The following is a 19,700-nucleotide window of genomic DNA, read 5'->3' as shown; positions in this document are numbered from 1 at the left end:
GCTGTATATGCGATTCAGTCCAGACTCACCCTTGTCTGGTCTCCTTCCATTCATTATTTTCATTTACTGGTGCAGCACAGAGCACAATTTCCTGAGTGCTGCTCTCGGAATCAGATTTTAAAACGGCAGATCAGCACTGAGCTGTCCATCATAACTTCACTTCTCCATCTCATTTCCTTTCTTCAGTATCTACACATCTACCCGTCCCATATCAGTTAGTTTCTGCTTCTCGTTTAGGCACCACATGGCTACCAACCAGGTGATGTCACCTCCGCGCCCACCTCAAGTAATGCTCTTTTAATGATGTGAATGTTAATGAATGCAAAGTCTTCAGCACCTTTCCCAGGGGCAAATAATCTTGTCTCACTGGGTTTATTGGGAACCAAAGCCCAGTTCATTCAAAATTCATTTCAGGTTATGAAATATTAACATAGGATTTGATGGCCTTAGCCTGGGAAGTGGTGATGTAACCATCCCAGATTCACCCAAGGAGGTTATAGAGACACTTTTAGTCCTTTCACGCTTGAACTAGTTAACAATGGGTCAATCTCACCAGGTAAATGGAATCCTGCACTGTAAAAAAAATTCCGTACAATTTACAGTAAAAAACTGGCAGCTGTGGTTGCCGGAATTCTACCGTAAAATATACGGTAGCAACATTTTAGATTTTACGGTTTTAACTTAAATTTACAGTTAAATACCGTAATGTCATTAACTGATATAATGTTAATATACCAACCTACTGAAGTACTGAAATCTGTTTTGTACCTTTGAAATACACTGATAACCACCAAATGCAGGTGGTGATGAGAAAGTCACATGATGAACCAAAGCCCATCATAAGCAGCTTTTAAATAATAACATATATAGAAGGTGCACAGTGTCATTCACACAAGCACTAAACACCATCATGGTGAGACTCATTAAACTGAAATATGCAATAAACATGAATTTAACAACATTAGATGTAACTTACAACCCTAATAAACATAACTGATAAGAAAAAACTAAGAAGAAACCTAGTTATTTAAAAAAAACAACATAAAATTCAAACAAAATTTGAAATGCAACACAGAAAATTCTGGGAACGTCAATTTACAGTTTTTCCCTGTAAATTTTACATTCTTTTTCACTTCCAAAAGCGGTATTTCACCGTAAAATTGTCTGAAATGTCTATTACAGTTTTTCACCGTATATATTAGGGGAACTTACCGTTAACCATTTAACAGGTTTTTACCGTAGCCTTTTCACAGTTTTTTACCGTTAAAATCACGGCCATTTTTACAGTGTGGGTTATCTTTACCTGGGGTTTACAATTTACCCTGGGCATAAACATCAAAACCAATGATAGTCAACTGCTATTAAGTTTTCTCTGAATGGACTTTTTGGACACTAAAGGTAAGCCTCCCATTTTTTTTGTGTGTGTGTGTGACATTTTTTCCCCTCAAACAGTGTACAGCCTACAACTCACTGTGTTTCCATAACTGTCCAAAGCACATCAATATAAGCATGCGATTGGGTTTGGGTCTGTTTCTAATCATCTAATCGCAACATTCTAACACCACATCGTTTCACGCTGTACAAGTACAAAAAACTTCATGCAAAAGTGGTTCTAATCCTGCTCCGAATCCAACAGAGCTAACTCCCTATTAAATTAGAGGTTTGAAATGTACCTTTACATGGGGTTAAATGTGGGTTTTAGAACGATGGTAACCCAGGGTTAAGAACACATTGGTATATGTCAGCCAAAAATAATTAAAGTTGAAGCTATTTAGTGTAATTTCATTTTCTTCTGCTGCTTTACAATATTGGTCTGTCTCAAATGATTGATTGCATTTTATACGTCTTGAAAACACAATCAAGCAAGGCCATCTTGACTTATTTTTTTCAGTGCCTATATACATTATGACATTATATATTATATTACATTATTGAACTAGATGGTCTTTAAATTAGGCTTATATCATGCCCATTTACAGTACATTAAACAACAGCAGATGGTTTTCCAATGGCCTTCCCATAGGTTATGCATTAGACGTGATCAAGGTTTCATTACACCACTCCAGTGAAGCAAAGCACAACAAAATCAACTTCTTCATTCACGGTGTCTTCATCAATATGAATTCATGAATAAAAAACAGGTAGAACTATCTACTTAAAAATCAAACTGTGCTCGCTGACCTGATGTTTATTCACGAGTTATGGTTTAAATTCAGATGAATTCACCACTGTTTATGCACTGCGGTGCCAAAATGAACATTGAGTATGTTCCTAAGAGGTTCTGAATGTCACAGAGTCTGCATATTTAAAGGGTGTGAAGAGTTTCACTGACAAACAGGTACAGAACAACAAATTCACCATTTAATTAAAAACACATTTTTATGTAAAGTTATTTGCTACTGTTGTCATTATATCTGTCAGTCAATATTACTAATAACTTCAGCCCAGTATCTGTCAAACTATTGTTAATTAACTAGCTTATTAAAAATGCAAGCGATAATACAGTCAGCCAGCTTTGATGACAGACAGTCAGAATCAATTTTTCAGAGAGGTATACGTAATAATTGCATTTATTGTAAGATATCTTTAAAACTAAGGTCACCTTTGCTTATTTTAACATTATTTAAGTCTGTAATGGAATACATTGATCAAATGGGTGTAAGTATGGGTAAATATAATATAATGTAAAAATAAATTATAGCTATTTTTATATAAAATACATTTTATTTTTATATAAGAGTTTTGGAGTCTATCTGACACAAATGAGAGACCTATTTTGTCTTTAACTATTACAAACATATATGCCAGGATCATTTGTACATATTCATTGTACATAATTATACAACTAATATGTATATTTTATATTACATTTAATTAAATAGTATTTTATATTTAATATTACATATTTAATTCATGTTTTTACATTTGTATTTCATAACAGTAAGAATATGCTTCATTCAAATATTATAATTTTTTTTAAAGATTTATATTAGTAAAGTTTTCAAGCTGTCACATACAACATACAATGACTCTGTTTTGACGAAGAGTTATCAACTGCATTGAAAGCAAAAGTCGCTTAACAACATAATCAAACATCATGAGTGCTCTGAACATACAAAACATTTTATTCAGTGCAGCTTCTTAAATTTACAACAAATAATAAACAGGCGGGTAGCAGGATAAAATGCATATATATACATTTGTATTTTACTCCAGTATCCATTTGAGCACATGGTTCCATATTGTAGTTAATATACATAGCCACATAACATGCAGCGTCCATTGTCCCCCATGCATTATATATGCTTCATACATACATACATACAACAGAAGTGGATTTTGATCAAAATTATGAACAGGGGCTGCTGCCTGACCACTGAGGACTAGAAAGAAGAACCATAAGAATGAATTTTCACACACAAATTATTTATGCTGATTTAGCCCTGTAAAAGCAACGGAAGCTTTCTCTTGCTTGGTTTTCATTACATTGAAAATGGGGGGGAGGGAGGAATCTTACCGGTTGGCATTAATCAATAATTTAAACATTTTTTGATTTGACACTTCTCCAAGATGCTGGGTTCCCAAATTAGAGGGGAAGTAAAGGAAGACATAAACAGACAAAAAAGCAGGGACGCACAGCGAGTAGCCTTCTTCTATCCTGAATACATTTCCTCTGACTAAATGACATTCACTCTTGCGGTTTTATCAACCATCTGTCTGAGGGAGCTGAAATTACACAAATTGACTTACCTCCATACAAAGAGACTAATGACATCTTTGGTGTGCAGACAGACCGAACCCTAAATCTGTTTAATTTGCAGAATAACAATGTGTGGGGGGAAGCTGAAAAGACAGAAAAAGAGAAGCGAGGAGCAAAACGCCTCATCTAAAAAGCACACAACAATGAACTGCTGCCTCAAAAAAGCTGAGCTGAAATACTTGTATCATATGTCCAAAAACCTTTGGGATTTCTGTCTCTATATACCGATAAATGGGTCGCACAAGCTGCTATTGTCATGTTGTAGTTGACTTAGCACTATGGAGTTGGCATCCCTAAGAAGAAATGGAGCAAAACACAAAAGTAGGTGTTCTAGAAGATTCTGTGACAATGCCACAGGAGAAAACCACAGCTCTGTATGCTACACATGGAAACGGGGATCGCCCGCAAACGGACACAGAACCCTACATCAGAAAGATGGCTTGGTTTGTTTGTCTCACGAGGTTGACCTGCAGAAGATTGTACAATGTAGGTTTGCACTTGTGTTCTCATCACAGTGATTTCAGGAAACACTAGCTAGCGACCAGCTAAGGGTTTCACTGCACTCTTGTAAACGCGTTTGTGCTGTTTAGTTGATGGTAGAGTCCAGCAGCTGTACAGCAGCAGACCGCAGTTGTGCCCTGCGGTTATGTTGACTCATTCTGGCTCAGAGTCTTGCCACCGTTGAGCATGGCCGAGGCGCTGCGGCTCTTGGTTGGAGTGCCACTTCCGGAGCGGGAGAACTCGGTCAGGTCGTGGAGCGACGGCTCTCTGTACATGGCAACTATATGAGGGAGACACAAGTAACAGGTCTCATGAGTCTCATGTTCAGGTCGTAGCAAGCTTGTCTTCTTATTAGTGCATCGATAACTTCTATTAGTGTCTACGCACAGCGCTAGGGATGGGAATCACAAGGACTTGAATGATTCCGGTTCTTTAAGGGCTACATTACTGAAGAAATATTTGGAAAACAGAAATGCCATTTTGTTGCCAAATGTTGCTTTAAATGCTAATAAAGGTAGGAACATATTTCATATTATATATATATATATATATATATATATATATAAATATATATAAAGAAACTGCTCCAACTTATCCACAATTGTCTGTGATTCATGACCAATTAGCAAGTTCCTTGCAACTGGCACTAGGTGGCAAATGTGACAAACTTATGCAAATATCCAAGATGGTGTAGGAACATCTTACTAAAATACTACAACACAGTTTTTTGCCATTTAGCATGAAATATACAGCGCAGGATCGGTGCAGTCCGAGTCTTGAGCCGCTCGGTTCTTTTTAGTGAATCAAAAATAGACTCTTATGTGTCGGTTCTAATAACCTTATCTAGAGATGGCAAATTGATTACATAATGAATGTATGAATAAATTCACACAAAACAAATAACCGTTAATATTTTTGAGAGAAAAATATAGTCTGTTTGCAAGGACTAATCCACAGGAATTCTTTAATGATAATAAAATAATTATTTATGGCAAAATTATTTTTCTCGTTTTTAGAGAAGCAGTTTAAAATATACGTTTTAGTTTATATATAGCCTATCGCGTAAGGGCTCAAAGCAGACACAAAAATCTCAGCATTCTCATATCCTCCTCTGTGTATTTAGTTTTTTGTCATGTCATTGCATTGTTTAGAGCATAAGAAATTTTTTTTTGAAAAATAAAATTTTTGAAAAATTATATTTTATTCATATGTTATGCTACGTTCTCTAGTCTATAGAGGGCACCAGGACATTAAAAAGTCCTATTTAAAAAAAAAAAAAAAAGACATGAATAGACATTAAAGGCAAAAACAGTGGGATTTTTGTTTTAATCACAAATCAATTTTTATTTTTTATACCAAACTTTATATAAAGATGATTCTCAACTATGTAAAAACAAATCTACTCAGCTCAAATGGAAATTAATATCTTCCAGTGAGTCGCAAACGAACATCCTGAAGATCATTTGAACCAAGTAAGTACCCTATGCAGCATAAAACACCTGCCTGCAATAAAAATAATTTTGTGCTGCATGAACACACAATAAATTTATTTAAAATCTAATTGCATGGAGCTTCCATGCTCATTTAAAGCAGACTAATGTCTAGCCATCTTACAGTAGCTTCACTTATGACTGCACACAAGCAGCTGCAGTTTTTGATTTCCCCACTGATTCAGCTAGTTCCGAGAAAAAAAGGCACCAATTTAATTCAAGGAGGAAAAAACTGCATATGTCTACAAGGGGTAAAATAAGGTGTGCCTTTACGTCTTCTTTTAGGGTCTGTTTTCTCTTCAATGGGAGAGCGATATTTTGAGCATTGGGGCTTCTCTGGTTAATGCAGAAAATGATTTTGATCATTGATCATTCATTGATGCCTTAATGAATGAAAAATAAAATGTTAAAAAATAAAATCTATCATTTTGAATGCTGCAAGAATACAGAATTTTAGAATATCCATTTTTAAGATTACATAATATACTAACCTTAACTGGCCCTTAAACAAAAAGTGGGGAAATGAGCATGAACAGTTCAATTTTCAAAACAGACTAATGCTGATAAATTAAAACAACAACAACAAAACTCTAAAATGGCTGATAAAACATAGTAGTAGTACTAATATAATGCGCCCCAAACAAAATCTGCTTAGCCAGTTAGTTAAGCTGTCGACATGTTAACAGCACTTGCACTGGTTTAACCAGTTTAATGGCACAGATGCCCCCTCGAGCATGACCATGGTTAAGCAAGTTTGTGCAAAACAAGCTTTGCATTTGCAACACTGCTTTTTCATCCCTTCAAAGAGCACGTTTCTGTCCTTAACACCAAACAACTGCAGAGACATGCTGGAAAGCCAACAAGTTACTTGAATGCTTGCACTACAATCAGCCAATATCTCCTCAGTCTAAAATAGATATTTTTAGAAAGCCATCAGCCTGACAATCGGTGCAGAAGACACTTGAACGCACCTTTGAGAGGTTTGGGGATGAAGTGTGCAGCCGGCTTGGTCTTCTTTACATGGTTGCCCTTCATGATTTGACCCTCTTTGTTGAGACCCAGGTACCAGCCTCGGCCCGACTGCTGCTGCCGATAGATCATTGACGAGTAGGTCACGTAATAGTTCTCAAACACTGACTCTTTGAATTTGCACTCCGGCGTGAAGTGCTCCTGTGAGAGTGAAATGGGCAGAGAAGACAACAGAGACATAAGAGACAGAGAGAATGAGGGGAAGAGCAATATTCGTACATGTTTGTGGAGGAGTATTTGCATAAGAGAGAGAAAAAAATGTGTGTGTGAGCTCGTAGGGAGATAAACAAAGCGAGAACAGACAAATTTGAGTTGAAGGTGTTCCAGACCAGCCTCGTCGATATCACACATCACCTCATCACGATTTGTCTTTAAACCTCAAGGTAAATTCCTATGATTGGAACCGTAATAAGTGGTCTAAACGTGGCGGTAGCACGTCGTCCCGTGTGCTTCTGCTCTAGTTTGTGGTGCAGATTGATTACCATTAAACTCCTGAGGCCTGAAACACTTTGACTCATTCCTGCAGATCAATACATTCATTCTGGGGAAAACAACCTCTCAAAATCAACAAGGAGATACGTGTATACCAGCACGAGCATGGGTGAGAGTTTGAGTATGGACCCTTTTGACATTAACCGTGTTATTAGAAGCCATCATACGCTGTAAAAATTATTTTTTGAAGTATAAATAATGATTATTGGAATACGATTTACAAAAGAATACTATTTCAGTTGTTCTAATACAAAATTCACGTTTAATTTAATGTGTTACTTGGCATTTCTTTGTAATTATTGGTAACACTTTACAATAAGGATCATTAGTTAAACATTAGTTAATGTATTAACATGAACTAACCATGAGCAATACATTTGTTACTGGATTTACTAATCTTCGCTAATGTTAGTTAATAAAAATACAGATGTTCATTGTTAGTTCATGTTAGTTCACAGTGCATTACCTAATGTTAACAAGATTTTAATAATGTATTAGTAAATGTTGAAATTAACATTAACAAAGATTAATAAACGCTGTATAAGTGCAGTTCATTATTAGTTCATGTTAACTAATGTAGTTAACTAATGAACCTTATTGTAAAGTGTTACCTAATTATTTATGAAAATTACTAGCAATTTCGGAGTGAAAATTGTTCTATACTTTTTTTCCCTGGTGTGGCTGGGTAAACTTCAATGGTGGTAAATAGAAAGAACAAATCCATTTTTTGCATTTACATTTGAAAAAAATCCACGATAGCGTTTCTCACTTTCCCAAAGAGGAAAGAATATTGAGAGGTTGATTATATCAGAAAATAGAAATATGTCAAATTTGCAGTCATTTCCTCAGCTGTTGTGTTAAAAACACCCACAAATAAGCATTAACTAGTTTTCTTGTATTTCACACCAAAGTAATATAACCCAAGTACAGAGTTACAAATGTCCATTACATTTTTAAATGAAAATATATATATATAAAAAAACTTTGCTAGATTTACAATGCTAATAACTGTGGAAACACGTCATCACAGTCTGTGAAAAGAGTCCATTTCTGTGGGCAGGCGGTCAGACGCGAACCCACACACAGTTGGAATACAAAGGTACAGTGTAAACTGTTTCTGCATTATGAAAGCACAGATCTGGCCAAGACTTTCAAAAGCCACTGCAAATCTTTAGCGTTCTAATGCCAACAATATTCCTCAAAATGTCCATTTTGAATTGACAGAAGCACTTATTGGCACAGCACTAAATTATTCATCTCGCCACAGCACATTTAATTAAAGGAAAGAGGCGAGGGAGGCACTCGCAAAACAGAATATCCATTAGAGCGTTATTGTGATTTCTCCATATTTAAAAACTGCAGAGTAGGGGTGGAAAACCTTGGGTATGATGATGCACTATCTCCCAGGAGCGTTCTATAGATAGTTCAAATACAAAGCAATTATATGAAGTGTGAATTATCTTCGTGTGAATGCGAGGTGCTAACAAGCATGTCTAAATATGCCATTATCTCCTCTTTGAATATGATCACGATACAATGCTGTGATAAATAAGAGAGGCAGATGGTGTTTGGGCAGGAGTTGGATCTCATTAACTCTTCAGTTCATCGATCGCCTGCTGTCTGGAATCCAACCTGCAACCTTTAAGTTAACGGCTCGGATCCTCCGGCATCCATGATGCTGTCTAAGACATAGATTTAACTACAATGAGAGCAGCAGAGACGAAATGTGGGATGTTTACTACTGCCCTGATCTCAGAAGAGCCCACAGTGTGTAGGAGGGACTCGCAAAGATGCACTACACTCTTAAAAATAAAGGTTCTTTATTGGCTTTGAAGTTTCCACAAAGAACTTTTAACATCCATGGAATCTTGGAATATAGGAAAAAGGTTCTGTAGATTATTAAAATGCTCTTCACACTAAAAAAAAAAAAGGTTCTTTAGAAAACCCAGAATGGTTCTTTATGGCATCGCTGTGAAAACCATTCTTTTTAAGAGTGTATGATGAGATTGTCATACTTACAGAAGTGTACAGGTAGCCTTCATTGTTCATGGCCAGGTAGAGCTTGGTCTGGACACCCTGTATAGCCACCACTCGCAGCCCAACGGGGATGAGGTTGAAAATAGCTGTGAAGTTACAGTACAAAACAGAATTGAACCCATGGGATAGAAGCGTGTCGGCATGGTCGTGTTTAAGCATGTTACGTGTAGTGAACCGACCATAGCTATTATCTTCCTCTTTTGTACCATCGATGGTCCCATCAGCTTGGAGTTGTAGATGAAAGCCTTGTCGACTGTAGAGCTTGGTGACTATCCCCTTGAGCTGAGGCTCTGTGGAATTGAGACAACACAATTTAGGAGGACGGGGAAAAGGGAGAGTGTGCAACAGCAGATTATATGGGGTGAGGAAGGAGAGAACATCCAGCACAAAGGCACAGCTTGTGAAAGCCAAGAAATGACTGTTGGAAAACCATAAAATGTGAATTGTGAAAACATAGTGAGTGCTGGTGCCAACAGGACCCAGGCATTTGCCAAGCATGCCTCAGTGTTGAAGTGATAGATAACTATGGCTTATATAACATGCATGTCAGTAATATCCTGATTCCGGTTCAAGGCTCCGAATTTATGAGTAACAAAAATATATTTCCTCATTGTATACAATAGAAAATGCAAAAAAGAGCAAAAACAACACAAATCACAGTTTACCTATTCTGTGATAGGTAAACAGAATTGATATTTGATGATGCTGTAAAAATAATAAATAGGTTTAGTCACAAACAGTTTGCCAGTAAGTTAATTATAATAATTCTCATTTTGTCTGCCTGCAGTTGAGAGGTATTTCTACCTGACCCGACCCTTAGAAGAACTTTAATTGATGTGAAGCAAGGTAGTCAAGTTTGTTCAGTCATATTAAATAATATTTTGAAAAAAAATTTTGCTATTATTTATTTTACTATTATTAACAATATTTCATATTTTTATTTGGTTTTGTACTATTTTCACTTTTAAGTTAATTGTGTTTTCAAAGCTCTGAGCATCAATACACCATATTTGGAAATATTTTTAATTGAAAATAAATAATATATATAATATATATTTTTTAAATCAAATTTTCACATCCTAAATTCACATCTGCTTTAACCTACAATTTAAAAATAAAGCTTCTTTATTGACTTTGATGGTTCATGAAGATCTTTTAACATCCATACAAACTTTTCATTGCACAAAAGGTTCTTTAAAGTGGAAAAATGGTTCTTTAGATTACTAAAAAGTACTTCACACTAAGAAAAATTGGATCTTTTAAGAACTGTGCACTAAAAGGTTCTTTGGGAAATTGTTCTTCTATGGCATTACCGTGAACACACCCTTTTGGAACCTTTATTTCCAAGAGTGTACCAACCAGAAGCCCACTGTATTCATTTATAAACAAGATCCACATTTATTGCACAATAAGACGTAAACAAAACACTGATTATATTCAAGACCAGCCAGTGCTCATACTAACAATATACTCAATATTAGCAATGAAAATCCATCTAATTCAAGTCAACATAACCCAAAGAGTGCCACTGATCTGTTTAGCCCAGTCTCTGATTCAGACTGCATAGACTGCATGATATCTAGTGTAGAACAAGTGATGAGCTGTGTGCCCTGGTGATATTGCAACATCAGCTCTAGCTCAGAGAGAAGCCAGTGAACTGTGAAATCCTTGTTACTCTGCGCAGCGGACCTTACTGTACAGTCCAGACTCTTTCGTATGCAAGTTAAAGTGCAGTCACAATTTCTTAACACAGTCAACTGTGACGATGATGAGGATGGGGATGATGAAGATGATTGATGGACATGGCTATCTGAGTAAAGTCCGCTAAAAAGAACACACATAACATCAGACCTGGCCGCCTTCTCTTGCGTTTCTTTGAGCCGAAGAGTTTGACACGTGAGAACAAGTTGAGCCTGCTGGGCTTCTCGCAGTTCCCTATGCTCTTATTGGGGCTGCTGGCGCAGCGGTTGGCATTGGCTTTCTCCCGCTCCCTCGCCTGCCTCTTCTGCCGAATGAGGGAGCTGGCGATCGCTGCGGCTGTAGCCAGTTTGGCGTTTTGATGTGGCGACGCGTCCCAGATTAAAAATGACCATATGTTGTGTGTGTTAAAGTCCTGTGTGCTCAGAACATTGTCACGGAAAAAGAAAAATCAATACTCCATGACGGACTGCGTAATGGTCATTCCAGAAGTCCGCTGTTGTCCCCACAAGGACTGAGCATATTTTTCCTACTGACAAATCACTTGGTTTGAAGCCTTTACAGCCGCTTCATTCAGCGTCGGCTTTTGTGCCCTGACATGGTGCAGCAGATCCCGGACAGCAGCTCCTCTTCTTCTCTCCGGGGAAAAAAGCTGTCTTCTAGAAAACGTTGCCTTTTTGTTGCGCGTTTGTGGGAGAGAGAAACGCGTGCCATTGTGCCATGATCCAAAGCTTTACTAAGCCATGCGCTGATTCAGAAAAATGAGCACCTGTTAACACACCGCGGCTGAGAAAATAATTAAATATTGTCTTCATGTGAGAAACAGAGAGAGAGAGAGAGAGAGAGAGGGGGAATTGTTCCGGAAAATAGTGAGCAAGAGGTCCCCGCCTTTCAATAACGCAGCCTTTGATTGAAGTTGAGTGGATTAATCGGCTTCCCCTGCAGATGTGCTCATGTTTTCAGCAGTGGAGATCTGCATAGGTACTCAACAGATTCCCCGTCCCCGTTCCCCAAGACCGCCCAAAATATGGAAATTCAGAGGCGTAGGAACCTGCAACTGAACTCGGGTGTCAGCAATATGATCCAAGAAGGAGAAATATCCACATCCACTAGTGCGGAGACTCCAGATTGCTCTCTTTTCGACACTGGGCTGGTTTGCAGCAGCAGCTCGTTCTCCTCGCAGTGGCTCCTGCAGCAGCACGGCTTCAGCGGCTGCATGGTGACAGACAGCCGAGAGACGTGACTGTGGTCTTCAACAAGCCGCCTTGTATAAACAGGCAACATTAGAGCCTCCTGGAATGAGGAGTGGCCTTTTTGGCACACATAACCTCATTAGTATACCTTTCATTGTCATACATGTTTTGTATTGATTTGTAGAATTACACTGTAAAAGTATTGTGTTAAATTAAATTAAAAAAAGGTTTCCAGAACTTTACTGTAAAATCACATATTACAGTTTCTAACTGTATATCTCATTTAATGCTATAATGGTAATTTACCAAACTAAATTGTGTTTAAATCTGTTTGTTACTGCAATACTGGTAACAGACAAAAGAAGGCCACATAACTACTTAAAATTCATTAAAAAAAATTCCTCAGCAGATAAATAATAACATAAACATCATTAGACTAGCATACAGGCCACTAAAATAATTCAGTAAACATTAACTAAACAACATACTGTGCAATGAATAGCAGAACAGAATAATAAAAATATATTATTGTTTTGTTAAATATAATTTTTTGTCTGCAAATTTTAAGGTAATTCATATTTTTACAAATAAAAATAGCTAAAAATATATATCTACAGTAATTTTACACTTTTATATATTTAAAGTATTTAAAATACACTTACTGTATATGGTAAGGTAACCTGCAGTTAATTATTTAAGAGATATTTACGTAATGCTTTCCCGCTCATAGATCCCAGTTTTGATGAAGATATGTTAATTCAGTCATATTCATTTTTTTTACTCAATGCTCAATCCAAATCCAGTTAATTTAGATACTACCATAAGCACATTATTTAGATCACTTGACAAAACAATTTTACAGTATATAAAGATGGATGGCGCCAACTAAGAAAATATGACTGAAAAAAATATATACAAGCAAATACATATTTCAAAACTGATTGTTTTGTTATAACTCCAATCCTACTTTGATGAAACAACTAGAAAACTCTCGCGACCCACTTAAGATGAATTTCAGCACCACGGACACCACTAAAAACCTACGCCTCTCTGTTAGTTATAAACAAAGCCATTCAACCACTCTAACATGCCATTATCAGCTTAGAAATGTCTATACCTCATTCATTTGCCTAACTCCTATTAAGAAAGCCCTTAGGATTGGATATCTACAGATATCTAAAAGTGTACCTGATACAGATCTTCTCAAGGGAAACGCCATGCTACTCTCAGAGGCATCCAAAGAAGGCTTTTATTCTTTCGCACTTCTTCACAGTGTGCAAAGCAAGAAAAAGGGCGTTGCGAACTTTCAACTAATTCTCATGAGTATTCTGTCCATTAAAAGAGCACAGCCCGGTGATCATAGCAGATCATTATCGGCTATTATTGACAGACCACTATGAGTTTAGGGCGCCTTATCAATGATTCATCAGATGCATCTGTGATACTGCCAACTCTAACATTCTCTTCAGGGTCATTCACAGCAAGAAGCTAAAGAGAGAAGAGAGTAGAAAGAGCAAACACTTTCAAACCTTTGAGATAAATGAATCCTAATCACAAACCTGAGGATTTACTTAAAAGTATACGCTCAATATATCCAGCTTATAGTCAATAACAAATTACAGTATTAGTGTTGCCAAGGCAGCATCATGAAAAATAACAGGGCAATAAATAAAACCCATTTGAAGTCCTTGGTAATAAAAGTGTCTGGCTGGTTTGCAAGCTCTGAAAACCATGCACAGTTTAGGAACAGTCCAGAAAAGCAGAACGAACCAGCTACATGTTCAGAGAGGGACTAATGAGATATCGGCATAATGAGGAAACAGGGTTTTTTCTCAAACGGGGGAATCGAATTAGTCTGGCCCTCCTTCCTGTTATGTGCTGGTCCAACATGCGGCATAACCAAGTGTATTTTACTGCTCATCTAATGCAACTAATTTAATGTAAGTTTAAGATCCTATTAAAGTCAGTCTCATATACACAAGTGTTTTATGTAATCCTGTTATGCGTATGCTGTCTCCACTCATCCACTTCAAATCTCTAGCAATTGTGACTTCTATCAATTCTTGATGTCTTTACAGATAAGGTGCCCTGAGCTGGAGCACTTTTTATTTTCTGCATTCTATATATTTCTAAGCTGCTATTAACAAATATGTTGTCTTTGTTAGGAACTGAATTGAATTAGCCAGGCAATAATATAAAGTCTTAATCTAATTTATTAGGGCTATAAAATCTCATTGTTTATGGAACTTAAACTAGCCTATCTAAAATCCTAAAAAGATGGAGTCTCAAAATGGCATAAAAATATTTATTTTTGTATTTTATTTTATAATGACCCTTTATTTTAATGACTGACTGTTGAACAAAAGCACAATACCCATTAATAATTAACATTTTGGATAATTCCAACATATTTATATGATCACAACAGATTTAATTTAGCTAAACGTAAGACTATTTACCTAAACAGTTAGGAAAATAGCCTACTTTAGTTTTATGTTTCTGTTTTCAGCCACCTTTGAGTAAAAAACAACCCCACCCTGATGAAGCTGATCTCAAAGAGCACCACTAGATGGCGCGAAAAGATGTGAAATGGGCTTAGAGGGAACATTAGTTTCATCGTGCACAATAAAACAGACTTGGGTTTGAAATGCAGTGTATACATGCAAGAGTAACAATTAGTTGTGTGGGTCCAGATGTGACGGTGTACTGAACATTCCCCTACTATTCAGTTAATTAAAATTCATAACAGCACTTGTGCATTGAAATAATAGCATGTGTTGCAATGGACACTTTTCACATTTCCGAATTTCTCAAATTTGCTTTAAAGCGGACATCATAGTTGCATAAACTTTTATAGCGGTGAATGTAAACTACAACAAATATATTTTTTGCATCCCCATTTACTCCAATAGCAAAAGAAAAAAAAGGGACAGCTTTTCTATGACTTCACAAAAGAGGGGGGAAAATATCAGTAGATTTTATGTTGGCCAGAAGAGATCAAGATTTTAAATTTCCCGCCACTCCCTGGCCGTTAGAAAATCTCGCACAGCAGCGTTAGCTAGTTTTAACGCCTGGGTAATATAACACAGTTTAGAGTTATAAATATAACCTTACAGTAAAAATGAAAAGCTTTACTAGATTTGTGATGTTATTAGCTGTGGGAACGCGTCGTCACAGTCTGTAAGAAGGGTCCATATAAAACATTTACAACGCATGTTATTTCCGGTGTTAGTATGGTGTTTTTGTTCTTGATGATAAAACAACAGCAATAGTCTTTGCTTATCATCTGAAATTAACATTGAAAGTGCTTGTCAGGCAGAACTGATAAACTTCTCATCTCGACAAACCTTCAGTATTTTCATTTTTCTTTTGACCGAAGAGTTTCCAGAATGGACAGCAAAAGAGCTCCTGACATTTACTATGAAAGGGTGAGTTTTCTTTCTTATCTACAGCAACAGACTGAGTTGACTCCGTCCGCAACAGAATGTACTCCTTGCCATCTTGAACAGTGTGTACTTAAACATAATGACAGAACAACAAATATTAGGAAAAATTATGGTATGACATAATATAGCCTAGACATTATTTTTACACGATACTGATTCATGCGAGCGTGCACGTACACACACACACACACACACACACACACACACAGACAGACACACACACACACACACACACACACACACACAGACACAGACACAGACAGACAGCGGGAGGCCGAAAGCCATAAAGAGAGGCCAAATGAGTTTAGAAAGATGACACTGACATCTGGTGGTAAAGCTGTGGTTTTAGTGAACTCTATACTATATTCTATACTATAGCCTAAATTTATACTGTCATGTTTTCAAAAATTACGAATATAAACGCATTAGTGACTAACACAGAAACAACTGAAAGTATTAGTTTTTATAAACTAGTCAAGTCTTTTATTATATTTGTATTTTTTTATATTTATTTTTTAATTACATTTTAACTGCAATTTTATATCTGCAATGAATTTTATATTATGTTTGTTATTTTTATAGTATTATATCTAATTTATAGCCACATACTGGAGTTGTCTTGTTTACACATGTGTCAAGTAGGCTATTACATATGATGAATTTTTGTCACGGACACTTTTATGAGGTTATAAAGTGTAAATCACTGAGGCTTCAACATGACAAATCAATTTTATTCGTATCAACATCACAGAGTATGATGTATCTTGAAGGGCACTATTATAAAACATGGACACAAAGTGGTGACATACAGTGACCAGAATTAAACAAGTAATGAATGTGTCCTAAACGTTCAATTAAAACTCCAAAGAAGCTTAATCTCTTGTTTAAGCTGAATCCCCACAGGTCTATTAAATATAATTAAAAGCTGTGTCTTTTTAATGACCTCTTATTTTATATGGCCTCAATGTAGATGTGTAGATTGTTCTTCACTTTTCCATGACGTAATGAACTTTAATGAGTTTTTCCTGTTACAACTTAATCAAACCTAATCCTCTGCACAACTATCCCTCTCAGGGTTTGTGGACAGACCCAACCACACAACACACATGTTAGAACATATTACTAAAAACCAAGCGTGCACTTTAATGCTTGTTGACCTTATATAAAATGTTATATAAAATGCAATTTATGTACAGTGAAAGAGCCGCGGTAGACACTAAAAACAGAATACATCTGCTTTATACAGCATGCTATGTATTTTTAATGAGACAGCCTCTTTGTCTCCATGGCAATAGGTACCCAGCCTACATCCGTGAACTGAAGCGCGGAGAGCGCCTATGTCATGCTCAAGAAAAAGAAATAAAATACATGCATAACCCTTTTCTTGCTATCAACACGTTTTATCTAAATAAAGTCTTTTTAATTAAAGCTTTTGTTGTTTTGAGGTAAAGTGTGAGAAGAGTGGAAAGCTATTTTTGCTTCCCGTGAAGCGCACTCGGCTGTTACAATCAATTTAAAGTGACCGCGCCACCGCGAATATGATCGCAAAATAAACATCACACTTGTTGGTCACACATATCTATAAGCTTAAACGCCATATTTATATAGTTTCATGTTAAGCTACTCTTTGTAGAGGCCTAATAGATCGGTGGCTACTACCGCCGAGGAAATCAATTTTTAATGATTTTCCGTGCGATGCTTGGCATCGGGCCATTAATTGTAACCGTCTACATAACCAGATCGTGCGCCCTTTTTGCAAAATCATAAACAACCCAATTTATATCAATACACAGAAAGGAAAAAAGGTTTAAGCAAAATGATAGATGTGATGTCTTACCCTTGTTTGCATCCTTGTCTTCTTTCGTCTTTAGTAATGCTTTCCCGCTCATAGATCCCAGTTTTGATGAAGAATTCCAGATGATAACTCACACCAAATCGGTCCGATCATTTAAAACTGGCTCTTCTATTAAACAGTGACCAACCCCCCCTTAAAGGAACCAGAGCGCTGTTTATAACGTTTTCCCATTGTATCATGTCTTTTCAATGATGTTTTTCATATATTTTAAAAATCAAAGAATACATGGCATTCAGCATAAACCAGTTATGTATGCTATTCCAATCACATTTATCAAATAAACCAAATAACTAAATAAGAGGTTTAACTAGATTAATTTAATGCAGTGAATTTTAATGTTGCTGAATCCTTACCGTTTGCTGGTCGTTATTATCTTCTCTGGCAGGTGTGCATAGCGCTTTGTTCCATGTGACAAAAGACAAGGCAGCAAAGCAAGGCGTGAAAAATTGTAAAAAGATTAAATGAAAATGTAAAAGGCCACTTGCCAAGCTGTTTCAGCGTCGTTCAGTTTTCAGTGTGCAAGAACACAAGTCGAGCGCTCATGGTGTGCTTTGACACATCAATCAGACCACATGGCGGTGTATCACCCCGCTACGCAACTATTGAGGTCGCGTTGTGGAGCCCAGTCGCGTGACGCGTGACGTCGCCCTCCGCTGATGCTTCGTCAGAAAACTCTCGAGCTGACAAACATGACGTAGAACATCTACGCAAAGTCATTCATTAGCTGAACGTACCGCAAATGTAGGTCATTTAAAGGTCATTTCAATTAAAGAGTAGCTACAGGTCAGTAAGTTAAAATATAAAAATAATAAGCAAGAAAATCTGTTAAACAATGATTCCAAGATTGAACAAAAAATGCCTGTATTATTCCAACAGGTTATGGACTCGATAGTTCATTTATGCTAGTCTATATCAAAGACTATAGAATAAAGGGGCTTGGGCTATATTTGCTTGATTTAGCAAAAATAGTTGTTTGTTACATTTTGTGTAAAGGGTGGTAATTACTAACTACCATATTAACTACAAAGGTATCAAATTATCGTCTGCTGCAATTGTGTTCTGCTGAGAAATGAGCTCACCTCACTGAAAAAAAAGATTCATTGAAATTACTCAATTTGTTTAAGGTAAGTGGTTGCAATCAATTTATTTTAGCTACATTTAAATAAACAAATTTAGTTGACTAACTTTCAACATATTTTTTTTAATTAAATGTAGCTAAAATAAATTGTTTGCGACCACTTACCTTAAACAAATTTTTTCAGCGAGGAGGTAACCATAGCATGAAAATACTCTTGTTTGAGCAAGATGAATCCCTATAGAAATGCCACTGAAATACAGTAGTTGACTAATTGAACCCTGAATGTCATTGTAATTTCCACTTCATTCCACCCTCCAAGAGCAGCATTAATTATGTAGTTTAAGCTTCCTGTTTGACTGCCACAGAAAAGTCACAAATCTTGTTATATAAAAACGATGAAGCAAGTATATTGTCGGATATGAACACTATATAAATATTTAAATTCTACACTTTTAAACCAGATCTGTCCGGTTCCTTAAATATTTAGTACTAGATACTATCAAACAAAAATTCACATAGTTTCTGTTGGGAAATTTATGTTGGCTTATTCACCTTGAATCACTAAAGGAGAACTGATGGTTGGAGGAAAAGGACTTTTTCAGTTTTTGTTGTCAAAGACTATAGTTGTTTGCCAAATAGCACTTCCCTTAGCACATTATGTCAGTGTTTGTTATTTCCTAACTTTAATTTTAAAAGCATTAACTTGTTTAGCGGCCATGAAGGTCTGCTAAGAGGGCAGTATTAGTCAGCCAAGTCTTGTCAATATTTGCTGAGTCCCAAGTCTGAACCAACTTCTCTGACTCAGCAGAAATAAATTAATAGACTGAAATGACTCAGACATGTGAATGGGTATCCGTGCACGTATAAATCGTCCACAAGAATTGTATAATCCACATATATATTCATACTGCTCTGTTATGAAGTCTGAAGCGGCACAAAACGCATTATTCAAACATCGGGATGTTTTCTCATGAAACCACACATTACATCAAATAAAACTATTTCAATCGCATCAGCTATGAAAAATGGAATAAAAATGCAGTGCAACGACCCACAAACACTGCAGGTGCAGACAAAAACACCCACCCAATGAGATATCTGTTTGCATGAAGTGCAAACAC

At 36.5% G+C, this 19,700-nt stretch overlaps 1 protein-coding gene across 2 annotated transcripts; it reads right to left on the bottom strand.

The window, feature by feature from the left end:
- Nucleotides 1-3,052: 3,052 nt before the first annotated feature.
- Nucleotides 3,053-18,161, bottom strand: fgf13b (fibroblast growth factor 13b). Of its 2 annotated transcripts, XM_058790346.1 has the most exons (7): nucleotides 17,855-18,161; nucleotides 17,484-17,633; nucleotides 15,548-15,715; nucleotides 9,489-9,599; nucleotides 9,292-9,395; nucleotides 6,723-6,921; nucleotides 3,053-4,541 (listed from the first exon to the last, which is right to left on the bottom strand). In XM_058790346.1, exons 2-7 carry the CDS (start codon nucleotides 17,533-17,535, stop codon nucleotides 4,405-4,407), a joined length of 771 nt encoding a protein of 256 aa, XP_058646329.1. In that variant the 5' UTR covers nucleotides 17,536-17,633; nucleotides 17,855-18,161; the 3' UTR covers nucleotides 3,053-4,404. The 2 variants fall into 2 exon arrangements, with proteins under 2 accessions (XP_058646329.1, XP_058646328.1); XM_058790345.1 differs by lacking the exon at nucleotides 15,548-15,715 and having other exon boundaries at nucleotides 3,056-4,541.
- Nucleotides 18,162-19,700: the final 1,539 nt, after the last annotated feature.

The sequence above is a fragment of the Onychostoma macrolepis genome, chromosome 10 (assembly GCF_012432095.1).
Source record: "Onychostoma macrolepis isolate SWU-2019 chromosome 10, ASM1243209v1, whole genome shotgun sequence".
NCBI lineage: Eukaryota > Metazoa > Chordata > Actinopteri > Cypriniformes > Cyprinidae > Onychostoma > Onychostoma macrolepis.
The sequence above is the reverse complement of the archived record's forward strand: the minus strand, read 5'-3'. Positions and strand labels throughout refer to the sequence as shown.

Excerpts from the sequence above, each read along its gene's own strand:
- fgf13b (XM_058790346.1), bottom strand. The coding sequence starts at position 17,535 with ATGAGCGGGAAAGCATTACTAAAGACGAAAGAAGACAAGGATGCAAAC. Across the intron at positions 15,716-17,483 it reads AGACAAGGATGCAAACAAGG|TACACACTGTTCAAGATGGC; the intron begins GTAAGACATCAC and ends ATTATGTTTAAG. Across the intron at positions 9,396-9,488 it reads AGAGGAAGATAATAGCTATG|CTATTTTCAACCTCATCCCC; the intron begins GTCGGTTCACTA and ends GTAACTTCACAG.